The sequence below is a fragment of the Kwoniella europaea genome, chromosome 1 (assembly GCF_036810445.1).
Source record: "Kwoniella europaea PYCC6329 chromosome 1, complete sequence".
Taxonomy (NCBI): domain Eukaryota; kingdom Fungi; phylum Basidiomycota; class Tremellomycetes; order Tremellales; family Cryptococcaceae; genus Kwoniella; species Kwoniella europaea.
This window is the reverse complement of record NC_089487.1, coordinates 4,245,857-4,266,778: the sequence shown is the minus strand read 5'-3', so window position 1 is coordinate 4,266,778 and position 20,922 is coordinate 4,245,857. Positions and strand designations below refer to the sequence as shown.

Below are 20,922 nucleotides of genomic sequence, written 5' to 3'. Positions count from 1 at the left end.
GACGTCGTTGAGAAGACGAGAAGGGTGGTGGGGAGAGAAGAAGGAGAGACGGGGATGAATGAGTTATCGTGCTCTGATCGTGAATTTTTTTGTATTGAGAGGATGATTGGTGAGCTGGTGTGCTTATGCAAGACACAGGAGAGGGTGGGAGGGAAGTCGAGGAAAGAGGAAAAGAGGACTGAAGGAATGTGTGCTTCTATCATTTGATTTTAGTGTACTATTGTAGTGTACTTCCTCCACTTTGACCTTGTTCTTAGCCGCATGGTGACAAACTCGCTTGAGAGTGGCACATCCAAAAGTGGCCCATCATGTTCCTACTTGATCAGAGCGTAATCGCAAGGAAGCATACATACTGTAGCATGACGAGCTCATAGTCGATATCAATGCTACTAAGAAAGTAATATTGCATTGTTGGCCTTTCAGCCAAAGAAACTGTACATCATATCGTCCTCAGTCTTGTTCGATCTCGGCGTCATTCACTGTCCCAGACCAGAATCTTGATCATTACTCTCCTGTTGTGGAATTCCCAGGTTCTTGGGAAGGTAAAAAGTGACAATCAGAGGTGGGAGAGATATGACGAGAAGAGAGATCCATGAGATTTGTCTGCCCAGCGATCCTGTAGGATATTGTGTCGCGATGGAGAACATCCATCTGCAGTAGGTCAGAGAATCAGCCGCGTTGATTCATGAGTGAAGTTGAGACATGGCATAGCTTTTGCCCCTAGATCCACTTACCCTGCGATGGTAGGTCCAATGGCCCTCCCACCAGCCTGTCAGTTCAAAGTCCATGAGCACACTTTCACATGATGGGAATGGTTATGAAAGGGCTTCCTACACCAGCTATCAGCACGATTGCACTTCCCGTAGCTAACAACTCAGGATGATCATCGAAACATGCAGCGGTAAGCTGGTCGTTCAGACTGCCAAGTTGTAGGTTCAGCTTAAATGCTTCTCGGGGGAGCGGTACTCACGGCCAAGCCATTAGATGGAAGTTCTTTGAGGGCAATTGTACAGCCAGACTTGAATATATCGCAGCGTTCCCATGAGTGGCGATCTTCTGGATTCCAGGTATGAATATCGCTTCGACTGGGATTGTCCCGATTGTCATAGAGAGGAATCGTCTGATACCCAATCGGGGTTGAAGGCGGGGTACCAATAAAAGGGAGAGGATAAAGTTCATTATAGCAGATATAGATCCTACGATGCCAATGGTCTGGATCTATCATGCCATAGTCCAATTGATCCTCAGCTCACTGTATACTGTATATCTGAGGAGACGTACTGTACAGTATCAAAGAGGAAGATGTACTGTACTCACTGGAAGCTCTAAACCACCTTGAGGCACGGGGGTGTAGCTGAAAACAGTGAAGAAACCATCATATGCGAATGTGGCTAATTGTACACCCACAATACAAAGCTAAGTTCCGACTTTTACACTGAAAACTGACCCATGTGGTAAGACTTACCAATCTGAAATGCTATATAATACATAATACAACGGTCAATTCATTGTCAAGGCGATAAGAACATACTTACCACAAAAACATACGAGAATAGTCTTGAAATTTGATATCTCCATAGTCTTTCTGAATTTGCTCTTTCTCCTACCCGGGATTGACACCTCATGATCCTCTTCTTCGTTTCCATGGTTCAGTGTGGCAGGGCGAGTCTGGTTCAGGGGTTCACATATAGGGTGGATCTGTGTATCAGCAGAGCAACCATTCAAATTGATAGTACTATCACGCTTGACTTACCTCTTTTGTCATAATCTGACATAAGATCAATGTGAAAACGGATCTTCAGATTTCGCATTGTTGCAAAACGGACGATTCGAGAATGACAATATCGGATCAGTACATCACATTAGAATACGACAACAAAAAACCGTTCAGTATGATACTCACAATGCAACGCAAACCACCCCTGGTAAGGCATAAGGCCATTTCATCCATAGTCCATTCTCACCCCCCATCCAACGGGGTAATCTCCCATATGGTTCTGCCAGTAATCCACCCAGGAAAGTACCCAGGCAAATCCCAACGCTAAATAGGGGTCCCCAAATGGAGAAGATCAATGCTCGATTGGAAGGGTGGGAGAGCTCTGTGAAGATTGTTCGAGAGATGACTGGACCAGGGTTAAGACCATCTACAACGAAGTCGGGGGGTTAGTATATCACGGTGCAATTATTGTCAACATGGAAACAGAATCAGTGATAATGACTCAAAGATACTGTACTTGTACTTGTAAGGAGATGACTCACAACAAGCTCTCCAAAATATAATCCACCCAACACTTTTCCCAAATCCCATTAACCCCATTGCACCCACGACCGTCGCAAAACCCCAAACCAGACTTTTTTTCCTTCCAATTTTATCTGCCATATAAGCCCAAAAGGGAGCCATAAGAGCTTCCACGACCATAAGAGACCCTTCCGCCAAACCTGCATACAAACCTATTTTGTCGGGTGGAACGGACGGGATTGAAGTTATGTATGCTACGATGTAAGGGAAGATTATAGAGTACGTCAGTGCGTCTAGGACTCGAAGTGATATCAGAGGTGTTAGTTGAAGCCATGGTACTGGGACAGAGACTGAAGGAGGTTGGGGGATCAATGGTGCAGTTTCCGGATCCGAATTCGTCGAAAGAGAAGAAGAAGACATGTTTAGATTTGTTTTTTGATTTTTAATTTGATTACTCTGATTGATTTATAAATACAGAACACTTATAGAAGACTTGCGATAGAAGAATGTATTATAAATCACGCAGTAAGTCAGTACAAAATCCTTTGTTGTATACTGAGTACATCTTTCAGAACTTTCAAGTCATATATCATGAAAGGAGAGAATAAATCACTGGTTTTTCCAAATGATCGAGAGATGTCAAAGAAGTTGGAGAAGCTTTGGTCAACGAGTTTTGTTCAAAGAGGTGATCCAATGAGCTAAGCAGCATCTTGCTATCCTCTGCCATCGATCTTTAGCTTAATATTCACGAGATAATACATCCTATGGAGTATGTAGAGTCGGAGTGATTGAGTTAATGATGAAACAGTAAAAACCGAAAAAAGGAAAATGCATGACATCACATCAATCTTTTACACCTTTCTATCAATTCTCCAGATTCTCAATCTGAAGACTGATATTGGATACAATATATACTTGTATTTATACTTTAACCCCACATATGCCAAATACATATGGATCTACGACTCATCACCAAGCCTAAAATATGGACATACCTCCCATCATTCTCGTATACACAACTATCAGCTGCTTAGTAGGTTCTCTTGAATGGTGGAACGGGTTTACATTCAGCTTCGTCAAGTGTGGTGGCGATAACTCCTCGGTATGAGAGGTCGACCTTTGGTGATTCGGGATCATGTTGGAATGATAAAGTGTGTTTCATCCATGTTTCGCTGTGAATGAAGAGTATCATCAGTATAACATGTTCGATTCAGAGAAGTAGGTAGGATGGTGACTCACTCATCTCGATCAGGGAAATCCTCTCGGGCATGAGCACCTCGAGATTCTTTTCTAGCAGCAGCTGAGACGACAGTCTGGATAGCGTTCTGTTGGATGTTTCGGAGTTCGAGGGTTTCAATAAGATCGCTACGACGAGGGATATGAAGTCAGCATGCATACAAGGAGGCTTTGAAGGGACAGCACAACTTACGAGTTCCAGATCATACTTCGATCCTTGATACCAACTTGGTCGTATTGCTTGTACACTTCGGTCATCTTCTTCACACCTTCATCAAGAGAAGCTTGGGTTCTGGAGTGGATCATACATCAGTCACTGGAGGCAACGCAAGACGATCCAAATAACTCACCTGAACACAGCAGCATCAGTCTGCATAGTCTTCTGCATGTTTAACCTAACCTGAGCGGTTGACATAGGTCCAGTGGAGTTTCTGATCTTATCCAAATTGGCGATCGATTCTTTACCCAAATCATCCTTGAATGGTTTGTGTGGTGTGTTGGGTGCCAAAGTCTCTTTGATGTGGTTGGCACACGCTCGACCGAATACGACGATATCCAATAACGAGTTGGCACCTAATCGGTTAGCACCGTGTACAGACACACAGGCTGCTTCTCCGGCGGCGTACAATCCTGGTACGACCTTGTCGTTTCCATCTTTGTCAACTGTGATGACTTCTCCAGTGTACTTGGTTGGGATACCACCCATGCTAAGGGAGAAGTACGAACGTCAGCATGTGTTGGGTCTGATGAGGCATGACTAAACAGAGGTAGGACAAAGCGCATAGGAGTTGAAACGGGTAGGCAAAGGGCAGAAAGGAGGAAAGGAGGGGAGAAGGAGAAGAAGACTAAGAGGGCGAATGAGTAAGAGAAGGCAGGATTGCAGAATACTCACTTGTAATGCACAGTAGGTAACACAGGGATAGGTTCCTTAGTAACATCTACACCAGCGAAGATAGCAGCAGTCTCCGAAATACCAGGTAATCTCTCATGTAAAATCTCAGCAGGCAAGTGAGAAAGTTGCAAGAAGATGTGATCCTTTTCGGGTCCCACACCTCTACCTTCTCTAATTTCCAAAGTCATTGATCGGGAAACGACATCTCTAGAAGCCAAATCCTTGGCGGTAGGGGCATATCGTTCCATGAATCTTTCACCCTCCGAGTTGAGCAAGTATCCACCTTCTCCTCGAGAACCTAAAGCAACCGCCCATAACTAATCAGTACGATTGTCCCAACATGTGTACTACATAACAGATAGAGATTAGGAGTAATGAATGACAGTCATCTCGACTCACCCTCAGTGATCAAACAACCAGCACCGTAAATACCAGTAGGGTGGAACTGTACGAATTCCAAATCTTGCAAAGGTAATCCAGCTCTTACGACCATAGCATTTCCATCACCGGAACAAGTATGGGCGGAAGTACACGAAAAGTAGGCTCGACCGTATCCACCAGTAGCCAAGACGGTCTTGTGGGATCTGAATCTGTGGAGGGTTCCATCTTCCATGTTCAACGCGAGCACTCCGACACATTCACCATCTTGCATTAACAAGTCCAAAGCGAAATATTCAATGAAGAAGTTGGTGTTGTGTCGTAACGATTGACCGTACAAGGTGTGTAAGATGGCATGTCCAGTTCGATCGGCTGCTGCTGCACATCGATAGGCTTGTCCACCTTTTCCATACTTGAGGGACTGTCCACCGAACGCTCGTTGGTAGATCTTGCCTTCCTTGGTTCGCGAGAAAGGTACACCGTAGTGTTCGAGCTGTAAAGTGGGAATACAACAAATCAACTATTGGCTTGCCATCATTCTCATTGGGTGCTAGCTGACTCACCTCAATGACGGTGTTGGGAGCTTCTCTAGTCATGTAATGAATAGCATCTTGATCACCTAACCAATCGGAACCTTTAACGGTGTCGTACCTGTAATTATGAAGAGAACCATCAGCTGCTGAACTAACGTTAATTCTCGCCTCCTTCGATCGATGTCAACACAGTAGTTTCTTGCTCTATTCTGAACCAAACATTTCGTTCCGATCGTCTATCTCATCCTCGCTTCGACCGCACTTCATGCCCGCCATTACCATCCTCTCATATCGATCGCCATCCGTTCTATCGAAATGCAGCCCTCTGCTACATTGACAGTACACTCACATGTGCCATCTCCAATCATCCTCTGTCATATTCCCCAGCGCAGCATTCACACCACCTTGAGCAGCCACGGTGTGAGATCGGGTAGGGAAAAGTTTGGTTATACATGCTGTCTTGAGACCTCCTTCGGCTATTTATATCATATCATCAATACCAGTAAGTACTAAACAATACTATACATCAATAGCAGTGAGGGAGACTAACCTAATCCGAAAGCTGCTCTTAAACCTGCACCACCCGCACCACTATTAGTCAAAAATGAATACATCAGCTCCGTTTCCACTTGCTTATTAGGATAGCAGCGAGAAAACAAATAGCTATAATGTCACTTACACAACTACAGCATCGAATTCATGATCAATCACTGGATAACCTTTATGTTGACCAAAGTTCTATATTTAAACAAACGCACGAATCCGATCGATCAGCATCACAGCCCTTTTCTTTATGCTATTTCCCACATCGAGCGCATGAATTCCCACTTACAGGAGCTTCACTGGCCCTATGAGTCTGCGAGGCGACTACATAATTCCTCTTTAACAAATTCTTGCCAACCGATCGGGAGAGGCGTGTTCGTGAGAGCGAGAGCATGGCGAATGATGTAGTTGAAGGGGAGGATAAGAGGATGATCGATGGGTAAAGGAATAGACAGAGAGAGATGTGGTCTATCTACCAGGATGTAGCTTGAAGATGGATTGATAGATTAGGTGGCGTATGCTTTACACAAATACCTGTTACGATCTTCAAGATGATCTCTGGACGATTCACATGTAACTGGAAGGATGCTCACCATCAAAAACTCGTGATGCGATTCGACCATCCACTCTCAACAATCAGGAACCATATCTCACCCTCTCACTTTACACCAGACACTCCGAATTGACCCGATCACCTTCACAACACACGATAGACCCGATACAACCCGAACAGCCAATCAGATGAGGAGCATTAGACTAGACATGGCAAAGGATGCTAACTCGAGTAACCGGTCAAATCCCAAAAACAAAATTGGAAAGATGCATGATATAACATGAATGATAATGATGATATGTTGTTACCTGATGCAATATCCCTACAATACCAAACGACCAGAGTTATATCTCCTCAACGGACTGACATGATACATGGCTATGCTATAGCTATCAATCGTCTACTGCTTCTACACCATAGATACTCTAGAATATCCACCCTTTATCAGCCTCGGCTTCAGCCCAAGGGAATTTCTCCCGTCTGAATTACACAAACATCAGTACATCATCTCCCCTCAGCGTGATATCGCACAACTTACAAAGTCTTGGAGAACAATTTTTCCAACGGTACATCATATTTCTTTGCCCATGCTACAGTGATTCGTGGATCCTACATTGTAACATCAGTCATACTAAACCCTTATTCCAAAAAGACAAATAGATGAGAAAAACTCACGATATAATTGATCTTGGATGTACCCAAAGCGACATCCTTCAATTTATCTCGATCTTCCAGTTGTACTTTGGCAGTTGCGATCCTCTCGTCCATCTTCTGTATCTGTTCCAACAACTTTTCTTCCGTGGCTAGTAATTATCATTATCAAGCTTATCAGTACCAACCCTTGTTCCATCCAAGGAGAAACAGTATACAAGGTCGCATCGCAACTCACCAGCTCGTCTAGGTTCAACCTTCCTACTCTTCCTCTCCTTTTTCAACTCCTTGAACTCCTCTTTGATCTCTTTCAGCCTCTCCTCCAGATCCTTCTTATCCTTTTTCTTCTCACCTTCCTCCTCTAATTTCACATTATCCTTATCAAACTTCTTCTGAGCGGTATCAAGGGCCTTCTCGAGTAATTCCTTCTCGTGTCTCTCACAGAAATCCTCGTCCATGTCCGACTCGTCTTCCGCTAAGTCAGGTCGCTTCTTCTTGATTTTGGGATCGAGCGAGAAGAGTTGCAATCGAAGTTTCATCCTTTGGTATTTGAGGGCCCGTATCTGGAATGACAGCATTCAGTATCAGTCAGAACCGAAAAGATCCATGATAGGCAATAAATGTAACCCACCTTATCCTCATGTTTAGTTTTCGAAACATCCCAGGTTTTACTGACCGATTTCTGATGGTTACACAATATGGCGACATCTCTGTTGGCCGTATTGTACGCTGCGATCTTTTCGGCGACGGTACCGTTCTTGGGTGTATGTTTCAGTTGCTTTTGGAAAGTCCACGATGCGTTGTATGTACGGAATACCTTGGCCGTCAGACCAGGCATCATACTGTTCAAATGTTTATTCAGGAGAGTTGTCTACAAAAAACCCCCCCACAAAGTTAGTCAACTATACTAGCCTTATCTGAGAAAGCTATGAGGCGTCAGCAAAGAGGGGTTTACTCACAGTCAATCTATCAAACAAGTCATCTCCCTTCTTCTTCGGCTCCGCCTTAAACAATTTTATATTCTTGAACACCTGAGCATCCACCTGTACTTCCTGGAAGAATCTCATCGAATCTTTACCTAGGAAATCAAATACCACTGTATTCGGTGGAGAGAGCGTGACATGCTCGTATCGAAGTGAACAGCAACCGACCGTATCAGCTTCATCTTCACCCTTTTCGTTTCCTGCCCTGAGGGCCAATCGATCGATGAAGTATAATGCCGTCGCTCGTTGTCGGTCAGCCATCACTTTCGATTTCAGATCTTCCGTATAATCTTTTCGGATCTTATCGACATGTTTCTACCACACAAAGAATGGTCAGCTATGTCGCAGCCAACTACCGTTGAATCACATAAACTCACGATTAATTCCCTAGCCTTCTCAAATTTAGCTCTATCACTCTGACCCTTCCAGGATGATCCAGCAGATAAGAACACATATTTCGCGTTGCCGTTGACGTTCTCTTTCCAATGCGCCAGCCACGTAACGGTGTTGTCATGTTGGACACCTTTCCATTTACCGGGTATATTAGGTACAGGAACGGGAGCGTCTTTTCCAATATTAATGATAATATCCTCAGGACGTAATCGATGCTACAGATCAATCATCATTATCAATCAGCTAATCGATCCAGATTTGGAAGGAATCGACAGCTGAGACACACCTTAAGTGTACCTTTCTTAGGATGTTCACCTCGACCTCTGAATAAACCAGGAGGTTCCGCTCGGAAATTTCCTACTTTCTCTTTACGTCCATCTACCATACAGAACAGATACGGTGCTTCCATCTTATCTTTAGCTTCCTTGATCCTGCAAACACCGATATGTGTCACATTAACACTTTTTGTCTGTTGTAAGCACAAATTTCTAGCACTCACGCTTTCTTCTCATCTTTAGTCATAGCTTTCTTCTTCTCCTTCTCCCTCTCAAAATGTTCGAACATCGGTTTGAAGTCGCATTTATCCAACGATTTCACCTTGACGTTCTCCTTGGGAGGGTATTTCTCCAACATCGCTTTGAAATCTTTGAAGAAGTTTTCTCGGAATTTAGCATCTTGGGCGTGATCCGTTTCTATCATCGCACCGAAGAATCCAGCTACTTCTTCCGATTCAGGCGGCAGGGTGAGTGGGACACCTGAACAAGATATGATATCAGCTCACGCGATAGCAGAAGGATCAATAGCTGATGCGAAACTCACCATCATACTTCATCTTGACGTTCTTAGGTAAAGGGACGTATGGCGGAGGGAATAACACAGCATTATGTTCGAATGTTGTCCATTTCACTTCTCCATCACCTAACGCCTCTTGTTCCCACCACTTATACTTATCTTCTTCATCTTCTTCCCTACATCACGTGATCACCCATTAGTCCGTGCTTCCTATAGTTAGGAGAGATATCTCGTTCGACTCACTCTTTGACCTTCTTTTCCTTCTTTATCACAGGTTTCTTATCCTTTGCAGCAGGTTTCGCCTGTCCCTTTGCCTTTCCCTTGGCTAACGGCACGTCGTCGTCATCTTCACTCTCGGGTTCAGCTTTCACCTTACTTTTCGGGGCGGTTTTAGTCGAAGAGGTACTCTGTCGAGGTTTCGCAGGAGCTTTCTTCTTAGCTAAAGGTTTTTCATCTTCCGACGACTCTGACTCCTCGGAGAGCGATTCATCTTCATCACTTGATGGAGCTTTCTTAGCTGCTTGGGTATTAGGTTTGGGTTTCGCCTTGGCAGTGCCATTTCCATTGGCTGTTGCTCGTTTAGCAAGTGGTTTTTCATCTTCTGAAAGATCCGAGTCGGATGATGGGATGGCAGATTTCTTGGTAGTGGATGGACGCGGTTTAGAAGTACCGTTCGTTTTTGGCTAATACCAAGAAACCACCTCAGTCTGACGAATGTTTTACATCCGAAACGGACTGAATCATGCTCACTGTTGGTTCAGCTTCTTTCTTGACTGAAGGTCCAGCATCACTCTCATCGCTATCACTATCTACCACTCTTCTCTTCTTGTTAGCAGCTCCATTTGAAACTCTTGGTCGCTTGTTCTGCATAGGACCATGTTTGTCAGCTCAATGAAGGATACACTGTAATTTATGATCTGAGCTGACTTACTAGAGGTTTCTCGTCTTCACTCGAACTGGTACCTCCACCAACTCTTTTATTATTCTGTTGTTGTTGTTGTTGTTGTTTCTTCATCAACGGTTTATCATCCTCGCTCATACTCTGATCATCATCTTTCACCTGAGGTGCATGAGCGGCGATGATAGAAGGTGTAGATTCCAGATTGGGAGCTACAACTGCCATGTTGTCGGACGCACCGTTGGCAGAAGTGATTCCTGACATTTTGGTTGAGGTGTGTAATTGGACGCGTTGAAGTTGAGAGGTGTTGTTGTAGGCAGATCTTTTGACAATACGGCGATAACAATTTATACGAAATATAGGATATGATTTGCTATTATATAGAGGATAGAATGATGGTTTGGCTGATCTGATGATGGAAGGAAAGGAATTTCTCATTCAACCGAAACAGTCACAAGTTGGTGTTGAAGAGAGATGGGATATGAGATGGAAGTGCAAAACGGTTAAGTTCGATGGGACTTAGTCGTTTTATTGGTCCACTTGTCACTTGCGTCCAGCCTTTCTTCCGTCCGTGCGAGTAAGATTGAGGAGAGGCGAATTTGATCCCATTCCATGGTTGTACGGTGAATCGGTATTTGTATGGTGGCAGGTGTAAGTTACAGGAAGGATCACCAGAGTGGAGGTACTCGTAACACAGATCACAGGTTGAGACCGAGTGGAGGAGGACCATGTAAAAGACCAACTTGTGAGTGGTCTGGCTATGATCTGACATCCTGCAGTATCATCTCGTGATCATCGGACCAGACTATACAGAATCGGTGTTGGGAGGGATAGACGACCTCGCATATCATGGACTCCGTATCATTAAAGCATCCCATATACGAGAATTAAGTTCAGTCACCATGTCAGACTACAAATCAGCCAAAGAGGCATTCGTATCCGACAATCCAGGTTCATCTATATTCACCATCTTGGCTGTCAGTCTGGTAGCTTGGGTGAGTGTAAAGTATACTACTCATGCTACGGTACCAGAAACTGGCTGACCAGATGTAACCAATAGACCTCATACGTTCTATACGCAACGCTTTATCCTCGTTTCCGACCATCATTCACATTTGACTACCTAACCTCTGCTCTTCCTCTTTTACTGGGAGTAACCATATTCGCTACTGTCCCTATCACATTCAACATCTCCCTTATCACTCTATCCCTGATAGTCTATTCACTATCTCCTAAATCACGTCGACGTAGTATAAGTAATAATGATCAGAAAGGTCAATCAAAGGGATCATGGTTAGAAGAATCCGATTCAGATGAAGAAATAGCAGAACCTACTTCGACAACTACCTCAACGCAAAATACACCTATCAAACTTCCTTCTCAAGTCGCTTTGATCAGTGCACATGAATATTCAACTTCTCCCAGTCCGTCATTGATCAGTTCCAATCCCACTTCACCTTCATCAACTTTATCGGTCGAAGATCCATTCTCCAAATTGCCCAATACCAGTAATGGAGTCAATAAAAGGAGACTTAGTCCTCAACCTAGTCCAGATAATATAACAGTCAATATCCTACCTACTCCACCAAGCGCAGAGACAGATTCGCTCTCAAATCCATCTGGATCATCAAATTATCCTACCAACGCCAAATCAAGGATACGAAACGTTTCTACTCCAAGTACGATTCAAATCACCGATGACAATGCAAAAACCAAAAGGAAATTACCGTTTTTGAGTGTATACAGAGCGCATATGATGATTATGACTGTTCATTGCATATTAGCAGTGGATTTTAAGGTTTTCCCAAGGTGGTTAGGTAAATGTGAAGATTTCGGTACTAGCTTGGTAAGTTATACGCTCCCACTCGCCGACCAACTAGCGGACCTCCATTCTCCTGTGATATACAATGAAAAATAGACTAAAAGCTGCTGCTTCGATATGATATCGATGTAGATGGACGTAGGCGTAGGATCATTCGTCTTCTCCCTCGGACTAATTTCACTTAAATCGCTCACCCCAAGCAGCAATACCAATAACAAACCACCCAATTCACCAGGAATGAAACTCATACGTAAAGACGATCCCAAATTATTTCAAGAATTGTTCAAAGCTACCAAGAAAACTTTACCTACTTTGATATTGGGTCTTGTAAGGTTGATAATGGTGAAAGGTGTAGAGTATCCCGAACATGTAACTGAATATGGAGTTCATTGGAATTTCTTCTTTACTATTGGATTATTACCTGTTTTCGGAGTTTTGGTCAGACCTTTGAGAAGGTGGGTTAGATGGAGTGTATTGGGTATTGGAATAAGTTTGAGTGAGTTGATCATTGCGTAAAAGATAAAAACAATCTCCCTTCTTACATTTCTTTCTCATAATCAAGAAAGTCACGCAAGTCTATAAAGTCATGAGTATTGTTGCTGATATTGCCACTTGGTTGTTTGACATATCGTGCGATCAGTCCACCAAGTAATCCTTACCAAATTCTCACTTCAATCATTCCTTCTCTCCCCATCCCGTCCAGGTCTACTAGGTCAAAACAAAGAAGGTCTATCTTCCCTACCGGGGTACATATCAATCTATCTCCTAGGTCTATCAATAGGTGAACATATCCAGAGACTCTCTGGCCCTCCTCCTTCTCCTACAGGAGTGACTGATAATGTCGAGGATCATATCAAGAGACATTACGATAAGAGACGGACAGAGTTGATCTTGGAGTTGTTCGGGTACGCTGTGGTCTATTGGATGAGTCTTGGTGGATGGTTGTGGTTTGGTCTGGCGGGTGATGGAGGTGTATCAAGAAGATTTGTAAGTGGATCATCGATCTACCTATTGATACAAGACAAGAAGAATTACGAGCTAAAACATGTGCATAGGCAAATACACCTTACGTCCTTTTCATAGCGTCATACAATACCCTCTTCCTACTCGGATACTTACTTCTAGAATCAACTTTCCCCGATATCCCCACCCCCACACTACTAGAATCCATCAACAGGAATGGGCTGATTATCTTCCTAGTGGCTAATTTAGGGACGGGCTTAGTTAATATCTGCATAAATAGTATATACGCTGGGAGGTTTTTGTCAATGTTGGTACTTGTCGGATACAGTTTGGGAGTTTGTGGGGTAGCTTGGATATTGAGTGGGAAGAGGATAAAGATATGACATGATCAGATGATACTGTAACAGTGCGGAAATGAATAGAGATGTCACTTTCCAAGTGCCAGGACAATTACAAGTACAACGACGTGAAACAAACTTTACATGATTCGCTGATTCCTCTACTGTGAGTTTACTGTACAATGATATACAAAATGTTGCGTTTGGTATTTATGTTTTATGGTTATGATTATTTGCGTATTTACGAGAGTATTATATCATGGATATCTCAAACAAACGTGATATTCTCTTATCTAAAATTGATCAAGCCAACTCCAACCCATAGCCAATTGAACGACCCTCCCTACTCTGTTTGTATATGTGCATCTAATTACCCAAGACATCCGCATAACTAATCTTCTTCTTAATGTCAATAGCCTTCTTTCCCATCTTGCTATTACACTCCCTGTGATCAACATCATCTTCAAGTTCCAATTCCCCTAAGATAATAATATCATGATCATCGTCGTTATCAACAACGTTTCTTTGCGATGATAACGAAGGGATATACTCCCAATCATCTTCTTGATCTTCATCTTCCAGCTCGGGTCCGGGTTCGGGCGAAGAGGAAGGTTGGGGTAACAATCCAGGTGTGAGTGGTGTATTCTCCAAAGGTGATGAAGAGGGTCCGATGGGTGATGATTTAGATATGGTCAATAACGAGGAAGATTTCTTTCCATTAGGAGAAGGAGAAGAATCGGTATCAGGTAATGTCAAGATGGTAGGGTTGGGTATGAAATCGAATCCAAGTGTTGTAGCTGTAGTAGCTGCAAACGTCGACTAAATCAACATCATACTGAGTCTTTCAATTGAATACTGGATGCTCACCTCTCTTCTCGCGTTTACCTCTTCCATCATCAATCAACTCCCTCAACCCTACTTCTCTCCTTCCCCCCATTTCTCCATCGTTTGTATCCTTCTCATTCTCATTGTCTTTCTTGTGTATCATCTTTACCCCTTTACTATTCCCATTCCCACTCAGATGGAGAGGTAGAGGAACAGACTTCGGACCTAGTTCGTTGAGCAAGGCTATTTCCGCTCTCCACTCGAGAGACGACGAGGTTATACCTGATTTACGAGGGACAGAAGAACCTGGTTTAGGTTTCGTTTGGCGGGCGTGGTGGGGGTGGCGGGGGTGATGGACTGGGATGGGTCGAGGTGGGATTGGCATTGTGTTGCGTCTGATTATGATCAGAAATGTAATGAGGTGGTGATTGGTGATTGGACGTGAAAGATGAATTGGTGCTTGGTGGTTGATATAGATATAGTTGATAACTTGAACCAGCAAGTTGTTATATCGTGGATGTGATGGAGTATGGGTCTCGCAATAAGAAGGCGGTATTGTATACACGTGCACAAGTGGGGATGAGGACCAACCAAGCTATATACTGTAGATGATGATGGTACTGATTTGATGCGCGTATGTGTGTTTGTGTGAAAAGCAGAAAGGATTGAATGTGAAAATGCGGGAATGTGGGGTTTCCGTTGATAAAACTAGACTGCAATTGAGTGGGGGATGGGGATGAGGATGGGGATGGGTTAGGTCAAAGATAGAGAGATAAGAGGTTGAGGTATCTATCTCAAGACGCGTCGATGTATGGATGTCTCTGTATTTGAACGATGCGTGTACGAGTAGGATAAACAAATGCTGAGCTGGCCTGCTCGAGTATTATGAGTATATTAATGCGCTAAGATAGGAGATAGCGAGTCCACGTACCAATACCAATCCCATTCCTCATCCTTATCTATCTCTGCACAGTGGCAAACACAACCACAATTGTAAACATGACTGGGATGACGTAGCAAAACGCTCCTTTGACGCGTTTCTACCACATTGAGCACGACCGGATCAACGGATCAATCGGATCAATTGGATTGATTGAGGTGATCTCCCGGTATGGTAAAATCGCGTAAGGTCACGTGAATGAGGGGTACAGAGGTGTACATGCTTTCAGTGCTCATGGATTCAACTATGAACAAGTCATGTCGAAGCAAAAGTCCTCGTATGCATATCTACTTTTCTATCCTTGCTGATGACTTCGCACCTGAGAGAAGAGTACAACCAACAACTTCAGTATCCCTTATAAACCAAACCTATCCATTCCTCACTTCCTCACTTGTTCCTTTAGACTTGAGTCTCCTTCAACTGCCGTATATGTTCATTTACGTATGATCTAGATTCTAGCTCTTCTAGAGAGATATGCTTGGCACCTTTTATCTCACCCAAGCAATTCTGAAGAAATCGAAATCATCATAAGGTATGTCAGCATATCGTCCAGTAGTGTAGTGCACCACGCATACGACCCACCTCTGACCCACAAGCACATTGGAAACCCTGTGCCATATCCCACTCAGTACTAGGGTAGAAGAACGTGATAGCATCTCCTTTCTTCAGGCCTTTCGAGGTGGTCCGGACTTCCCATTGATCAGGGTTATTGGACGTAAGGTGAATCTCAGCGGTAGGGGAGCACGAGTGATTCACTATAGTCATCAATGCATTATCAATATCTCATGTTTCACAGCAGTCCCATATTCATATAGAGAGATGAGTCTGGTATCGATGAAAAGGGAAGTATCGAATGTATGGAAGGGAAGGGAGAGCAAACATTAGACTTACTGAACAACAGATCTGAATTCAGTTCTAGATGATCCCTCTGTCCTTTACCGAATTGTACCGACGAGTAGGCTTTTTCAGGTGCTAGAGATATATTGGTAAGTTTCGTTATTCGTTCGTTTGGTTCAAAGTCCTGTTCACACCCAAAAGTAGGATTAGCATTAGCAATGGGTCTGGAAGATCTGCGATGCGCCGTGCTACGATTGAGCATCTGACTCACTCGAACAGCAACCAGCCTACTTGAGTATTCCTCCCCACCACTCTGAGGAGGTGTGAACTCCACTTTGAACAAATCCGGATGAGTCGGTCTGTAAGTCTTCCCTCCATGGGTGTTGGAATAGGTAGGCTTGGTCCACTGTTGAGGTGCGTTCAGCGGGAGAGGTGAGAGTGCGGTAGGCATATTTAACGATGTTCGAGGATCGAGGGCGATGAACAGTAATGATAGAGTGATATGTATATATGACGACGAGTAACGATCGGTGGAAGAGTATATGGAGAGAGATTTTATTGATATATGTCAATAGTAGTCCTTTTGAATGGATCTTGACCTGGGCTGAGTTGCATCCAAAGAAAGGAGGAATGTTATGTCACCCCCGCCCCCCCCCTCCTTTGGGTCGAGTAACCGGATTAACCGGTTCATCCGTCAACCCGACTTCCGGTTTTGGTTGGCGAATGGGTTGATTGATCGTCCGGATAGGTGAGTATGTGATGATAAAGTGTCAATCAATATCTAATGATGAGGGTGAGTCTGTACATGATCGAGTTGAACGCGCAAGAATTTTCATCTACGGCCATAGAAGGTATAAAACGCCCCATCCCGTCCGCTCTGGGAAGCTTAAGTTACCTGTCGCTCGGTTAGTACCAAGGTGGGGGACCACTTGGGAATCCCGGGTGCTGTAGTTTTTGTTTTGGCCGACCAGCAGCTCAAGCAAGTTCAAGTTGATGGATTCATTTGCGGAGTACTCGATTGAGTAAGGTCGATTATAAGCTCATTTGTTCAAGAAACACGAGAAAGGAGGTATCTGACCAGCTGTCTACCGTAGTGGTTTATGACGTACAGTGGTAATGATGACGACTTTAGTTATTGATGAGGGACTAACTTCTAACCCTCGAACCTCAAAGGATCTCCGAAATGAGTGGGAATAAAATCAATGACGGTGAAAGCTGACATCGAAGACGACACTTTCTTCCGAAGCAGCTTATGGGAAGATGTGTAAACCCACCCTGACCATCATGCGTCTCTCGCTCACCTCTTCTTTTACTCAACCAAACTGATATTGAACTGACTCACATACATCGATTGACAATGATCACCAACGACAGGAATCAATATACTAGACTATCATCTTACGATCCTTCCATTTCATCAGATCATGGGCATACTACCTGTATCTCAGACCATGAGCCTCAAAACTCTCCAACCATCGATCAACACCGGAATCACCTCCACGTTCAACCCGTTCCCATTCCCATTCGGTGGAAAACTCTCCTTCCATTCTTTCAGCTCCGCGCTATGGACTCACTGACCTACGGTTTAATTTTCCCATTCATCGTCGAATACATAACCTCCCTTGACGTGCCCCAGGACAAGATAGGCCTGTATGCAGGTATATCAGAAGGAAGTTTGATGTTGGCTGAAGCCGCTGCTGCGCCCTTTTGGGCCAAGGCGGCAGATAAGTACGGAAGGAAGAGGTGTGCTACGCTGGGATTCTTGGTTTCGGTTTTGGCTTCGGGCTGCGTGGGTTTTGGACAGTCGGTCGGGTGGATCATATTTTGGAGGATGTGTGGTGAGTGTACACCTATTATATACAAATATGCATGTATCCTTAAGCAATTTTCCATTATCAAGATATCTTGTTGTAACTGATCTTTTCTTGTTATTCAGTTGGCCTCAACCCTACTCCAGTCCTGAGCAAGATCCTAATAACAGAGCTTACCCACCCTTCCAATCGAGGATTCATCTTTTCCATCTACTCGCCAATATTCAATACGGGTTATCTCCTCGGACACCTCATTGGAGGATGGTTGGCCAATCCATATGGGAGATTACCCAGTTGGATGGGCGGAGATTCGGCGTTCTTCAAGAGATGGCCTTATGCACTACCGTGTCTTGTTAATGCGTTTCTGTGAGTAACTTGCTGTACCCCAAAACATTTGTGCGTTGGCTATACTAGATATACCACTGATACTGACACTAAAAAAATGATGATATTAGAGGATTGATCTCTGTCATCACTGGGTGTTTGTTTTTAGATGAAGTAAGCTCGCTGTCAAAATCCGGATTCATTCTGCTCAAGAGGGTGTTTGGCTAAGTGGGTGTCGTTCACTTGACAGACTCAATCACCTCTTCTTGAGTCGAACCGGAACGTGAATGAGGCTATAGAGCTGGGAGATGCCAGTGATCTCCATGGAGATGACGCTTCGCCAACAAGAAGTTCTTCCAGTAGGGAACTGTGGAGACAGACTTTGAGAATACCTCATTTCGTCTTGGTCTTAGCGAGTTTCTGTGGTGAGTTACCTTTACATGTGAGGATCAAGGTACAAGATCACTTATAATTTGGGTTGTCAGCTTATCAATTTGGTAAGTCAATTCAAATATAAACCTTGGAATCGAATGTTTGGTCAAACGACTGACTTGCCTGAATATGATGTACTGCAACATAGCCGTGTACGCATTCGAAGGATTATTCACTGTCTTTACATACACCTCGATAGAGCAAGGTGGTCTTGGATTTCCTGTAAGTCCTTCCCCACATACATTTAGCCAATCAACTTGACCTTTTTGTTGTTTGCCTGAATTCGTCTACTAGGTCGAGACGATAGGTAGTATAATAGCATTCACCACGCTCCTATACATCATCGGCTCACCGATAATCATCCCTCGACTGAAATCTCGTTATGGTGTTAGAAAAGCATTGACCATAACGGTGATTACCATACCAATCGAAGCGCTACTTATACCATTCGCGCAATTCATGGCAAGGTTGGGGAGAGGTTGGACATGGTTGGTTTTTATACTTGTGCAATCACCATTGAAAAACTTCCATCAGATGGGTTGGCCGTGAGTACAATCCCTCTTTCGCCGACAGCGTGGAATACTGGAAAAAGTGAGTTCATCGACATTGACATATTGTAATGTGATTATTTAGGATGAACGATCATCTGAATACAGCCTGTTTCGATGATTATCCGAAGCTGATAGCTACAGGAAGTGCCATCACTCTAATCGCAGGTGTAAGTATAATCGAATTCTCATATAGTATGGTATCCGTTCTTTCGTGGTACTGATCAGGTTATTTAATTGAATTGGTGTTTTGTACCGTTGATAAGGCATCAGGAAGAGCTTTCGGACCAACTTTCGCAGGGTAAGTCAATGTACCTGATCGTAGAGCAGTAGCAGCTAGCTCATCATGTGGTATATACCCTTCTCCGTCAGATGGTTATTCTCTATATCAACTGAATACCCACTCCTGTCGCTAGGACGTCAAATTTCATGGATCAGTCTGTTTCTCATGACGCTCCCCCCAGTGATACTGAGCTTGTATATCCCAGAGGGTCTGACAAAAGAGAATTTGCAAGATGAGAGTTTGGAAAATGAGGATGAAAATTTACCTTTGGTATAGGGAAGTGGATTTGTAGATCAAGTACGATCCGATGAAGAGGAACGTATAGATTGATCAGACGGGAGAAAGGACGTATAAGTTATGTATGATTGTTAATTATGTATCTTGCGAATAGACAAAGCGGTCACTCAGTTAACCCAATAAGGTAAAAAATACATGCCCGAAACGAAATCAAGATAAATGAAAGCAAATGGGTTGGGGTTTATTGATCTAAATGAATTTGTTTTATTGACCTCTACCTCTTCCACCACCGAAACCGCCTCTTCCTCTAGGCGCACCACCACCTCTACCACCTCCAAATCCACCTCGAGCACCACCCCTTCCACCAGGTCCACCACGGGCTGAGAATCCACCTCGTCCACCTCGACCTGGAGGTCCACCTCGACCACCTCGGCCGCCTGCACCTCCTCTACCACCTCGAGCACCACCTCGTTCTGTAGCAGAATTGAGTCAGCTTAATCCTCATATGATACGAGCCAAGTATGAGAAATCAAAGCAGGAGTAAGTTGGATCAGATATAATATATATAAGATAGCCTCAAGAATATCTTTGATAGATGTTTCGGAGTGAGCTGAGTTAATGTATCATCATGTATCGGGTGGGCGTGGGATATGGTAGTGAAATTGAAAAGGTCAAGTATGCAGAAAGAGGAGTAAATCGAAATTCGAATTGGACACAAGATGAATATGTATACTCACTCTCGACTATGGGATGAACAGATAATTCAAAATTAAGCCAAATATCAGCGATTCTTCTCTACATTCACATGAAGTGAGATTATAACATACCTTTCCCACCAGCAGTCTTAGGTTTAGGTAAAAACCTCTCTATAGGTAACAATTTCTCACCGGAGATGTAAACTTTATCTTCTTTCTTGAAACTGGAAGCTAACATCCCCTGATCCATCTTAACAGTGAAGTAAACTTGATTTATAGGACCGAGGATTTCATCGACTTTACCGATCTGAGTCTTGTTCTGCAGGTAGATGGGAGCATTGAAATATGGTATTTTAGTAGGGATAGCCAGGGAACAGAGCATTTCGGATTCGACGGGATGGAGGAATGAACCGATTTCTGAAAGTATATATCAATCACGTCAATCAGCGATTATCATATGACCAGTTTACTGTTCAAGGAGGAAAAAATACTCACCCTGTACGGTTTCGGGCGGTCCAAAATCCCTCTGACCGAATCCACCTCGTCCACCTCTACCACCGCCTATAGATCCCGAGAGAAAAGAGTCAGTATATACATCATCTCTCTGTACAAATAACGCTGTGAGGTATCACTGAAGGTTACAAGCTGCTCATCCAGCCCTTGACTCCGCTTTCAGACTTTGATCCGTTACAAGCATGATCACTCACCTCTGAATCCACCTCTTCCACCTCTATCACCACCGCCTCTACCTGAGAAGCCACCTCGTCCACTCATAG

At 43.8% G+C, this 20,922-nt stretch overlaps 8 protein-coding genes and 1 non-coding gene across 9 annotated transcripts; 3 read left to right on the top strand and 6 right to left on the bottom strand.

The window, feature by feature from the left end:
* Positions 1-476: 476 nt before the first annotated feature.
* V865_001616 (uncharacterized protein) lies at positions 477-2,659 on the bottom strand (the record flags this gene model as incomplete). Its single annotated transcript, XM_066225432.1, has 9 exons — positions 477-651; positions 735-769; positions 835-919; positions 971-1,218; positions 1,318-1,391; positions 1,536-1,698; positions 1,754-1,796; positions 1,904-2,144; positions 2,260-2,659. 9 exons carry the CDS (start codon positions 2,657-2,659, stop codon positions 477-479), a joined length of 1,464 nt encoding a protein of 487 aa, XP_066081529.1.
* Positions 2,660-3,269: 610 nt separating this feature from the next.
* V865_001615 (succinate dehydrogenase [ubiquinone] flavoprotein subunit 1, mitochondrial) lies at positions 3,270-6,215 on the bottom strand (the record flags this gene model as incomplete). The annotated part of the gene is made up of 11 exons (XM_066225431.1): positions 3,270-3,411; positions 3,479-3,604; positions 3,669-3,767; positions 3,826-4,182; positions 4,368-4,665; positions 4,767-5,238; positions 5,309-5,396; positions 5,628-5,754; positions 5,829-5,869; positions 5,958-6,016; positions 6,111-6,215. 11 exons carry the CDS (start codon positions 6,213-6,215, stop codon positions 3,270-3,272), a joined length of 1,914 nt encoding a protein of 637 aa, XP_066081528.1.
* Positions 6,216-6,799: 584 nt separating this feature from the next.
* Positions 6,800-10,355, bottom strand: V865_001614 (uncharacterized protein; the record flags this gene model as incomplete). The annotated part of the gene is made up of 13 exons (XM_066225430.1): positions 6,800-6,854; positions 6,913-6,983; positions 7,050-7,177; positions 7,264-7,588; positions 7,657-7,896; positions 7,985-8,323; positions 8,386-8,616; positions 8,688-8,832; positions 8,901-9,156; positions 9,221-9,369; positions 9,437-9,876; positions 9,944-10,057; positions 10,125-10,355. 13 exons carry the CDS (start codon positions 10,353-10,355, stop codon positions 6,800-6,802), a joined length of 2,724 nt encoding a protein of 907 aa, XP_066081527.1.
* Positions 10,356-10,993: 638 nt separating this feature from the next.
* On the top strand, positions 10,994-13,259 carry V865_001613 (uncharacterized protein; the record flags this gene model as incomplete). The annotated part of the gene is made up of 5 exons (XM_066225429.1): positions 10,994-11,086; positions 11,152-11,937; positions 12,046-12,409; positions 12,554-12,900; positions 12,969-13,259. 5 exons carry the CDS (start codon positions 10,994-10,996, stop codon positions 13,257-13,259), a joined length of 1,881 nt encoding a protein of 626 aa, XP_066081526.1.
* Positions 13,260-13,580: 321 nt separating this feature from the next.
* V865_001612 (uncharacterized protein) lies at positions 13,581-14,424 on the bottom strand (the record flags this gene model as incomplete). Its single annotated transcript, XM_066225428.1, has 2 exons — positions 13,581-14,020; positions 14,082-14,424. 2 exons carry the CDS (start codon positions 14,422-14,424, stop codon positions 13,581-13,583), a joined length of 783 nt encoding a protein of 260 aa, XP_066081525.1.
* Positions 14,425-15,378: 954 nt separating this feature from the next.
* V865_001611 (uncharacterized protein) lies at positions 15,379-16,267 on the bottom strand (the record flags this gene model as incomplete). Its single annotated transcript, XM_066225427.1, has 4 exons — positions 15,379-15,486; positions 15,562-15,734; positions 15,871-16,000; positions 16,088-16,267. The coding sequence occupies 4 exons, from the start codon at positions 16,265-16,267 to the stop codon at positions 15,379-15,381; spliced, it is 591 nt and encodes a 196-aa protein (XP_066081524.1).
* A 386-nt stretch (positions 16,268-16,653) lies between these two features.
* On the top strand, positions 16,654-16,769 carry V865_001610. The gene has a single exon (XR_010725567.1). It is a non-coding gene; the product is annotated as a 5S ribosomal RNA (ribosomal RNA).
* Positions 16,770-17,380: 611 nt separating this feature from the next.
* V865_001609 (uncharacterized protein) lies at positions 17,381-19,490 on the top strand (the record flags this gene model as incomplete). The annotated part of the gene is made up of 9 exons (XM_066225426.1): positions 17,381-17,654; positions 17,753-17,993; positions 18,083-18,125; positions 18,202-18,376; positions 18,532-18,605; positions 18,678-18,928; positions 19,017-19,101; positions 19,198-19,232; positions 19,304-19,490. The coding sequence occupies 9 exons, from the start codon at positions 17,381-17,383 to the stop codon at positions 19,488-19,490; spliced, it is 1,365 nt and encodes a 454-aa protein (XP_066081523.1).
* Positions 19,491-19,715: 225 nt separating this feature from the next.
* Positions 19,716-20,920, bottom strand: V865_001608 (H/ACA ribonucleoprotein complex subunit 1; the record flags this gene model as incomplete). The annotated part of the gene is made up of 4 exons (XM_066225425.1): positions 19,716-19,924; positions 20,279-20,563; positions 20,642-20,707; positions 20,854-20,920. 4 exons carry the CDS (start codon positions 20,918-20,920, stop codon positions 19,716-19,718), a joined length of 627 nt encoding a protein of 208 aa, XP_066081522.1.
* Between the last annotated feature and the right edge of the window lie 2 nt (positions 20,921-20,922).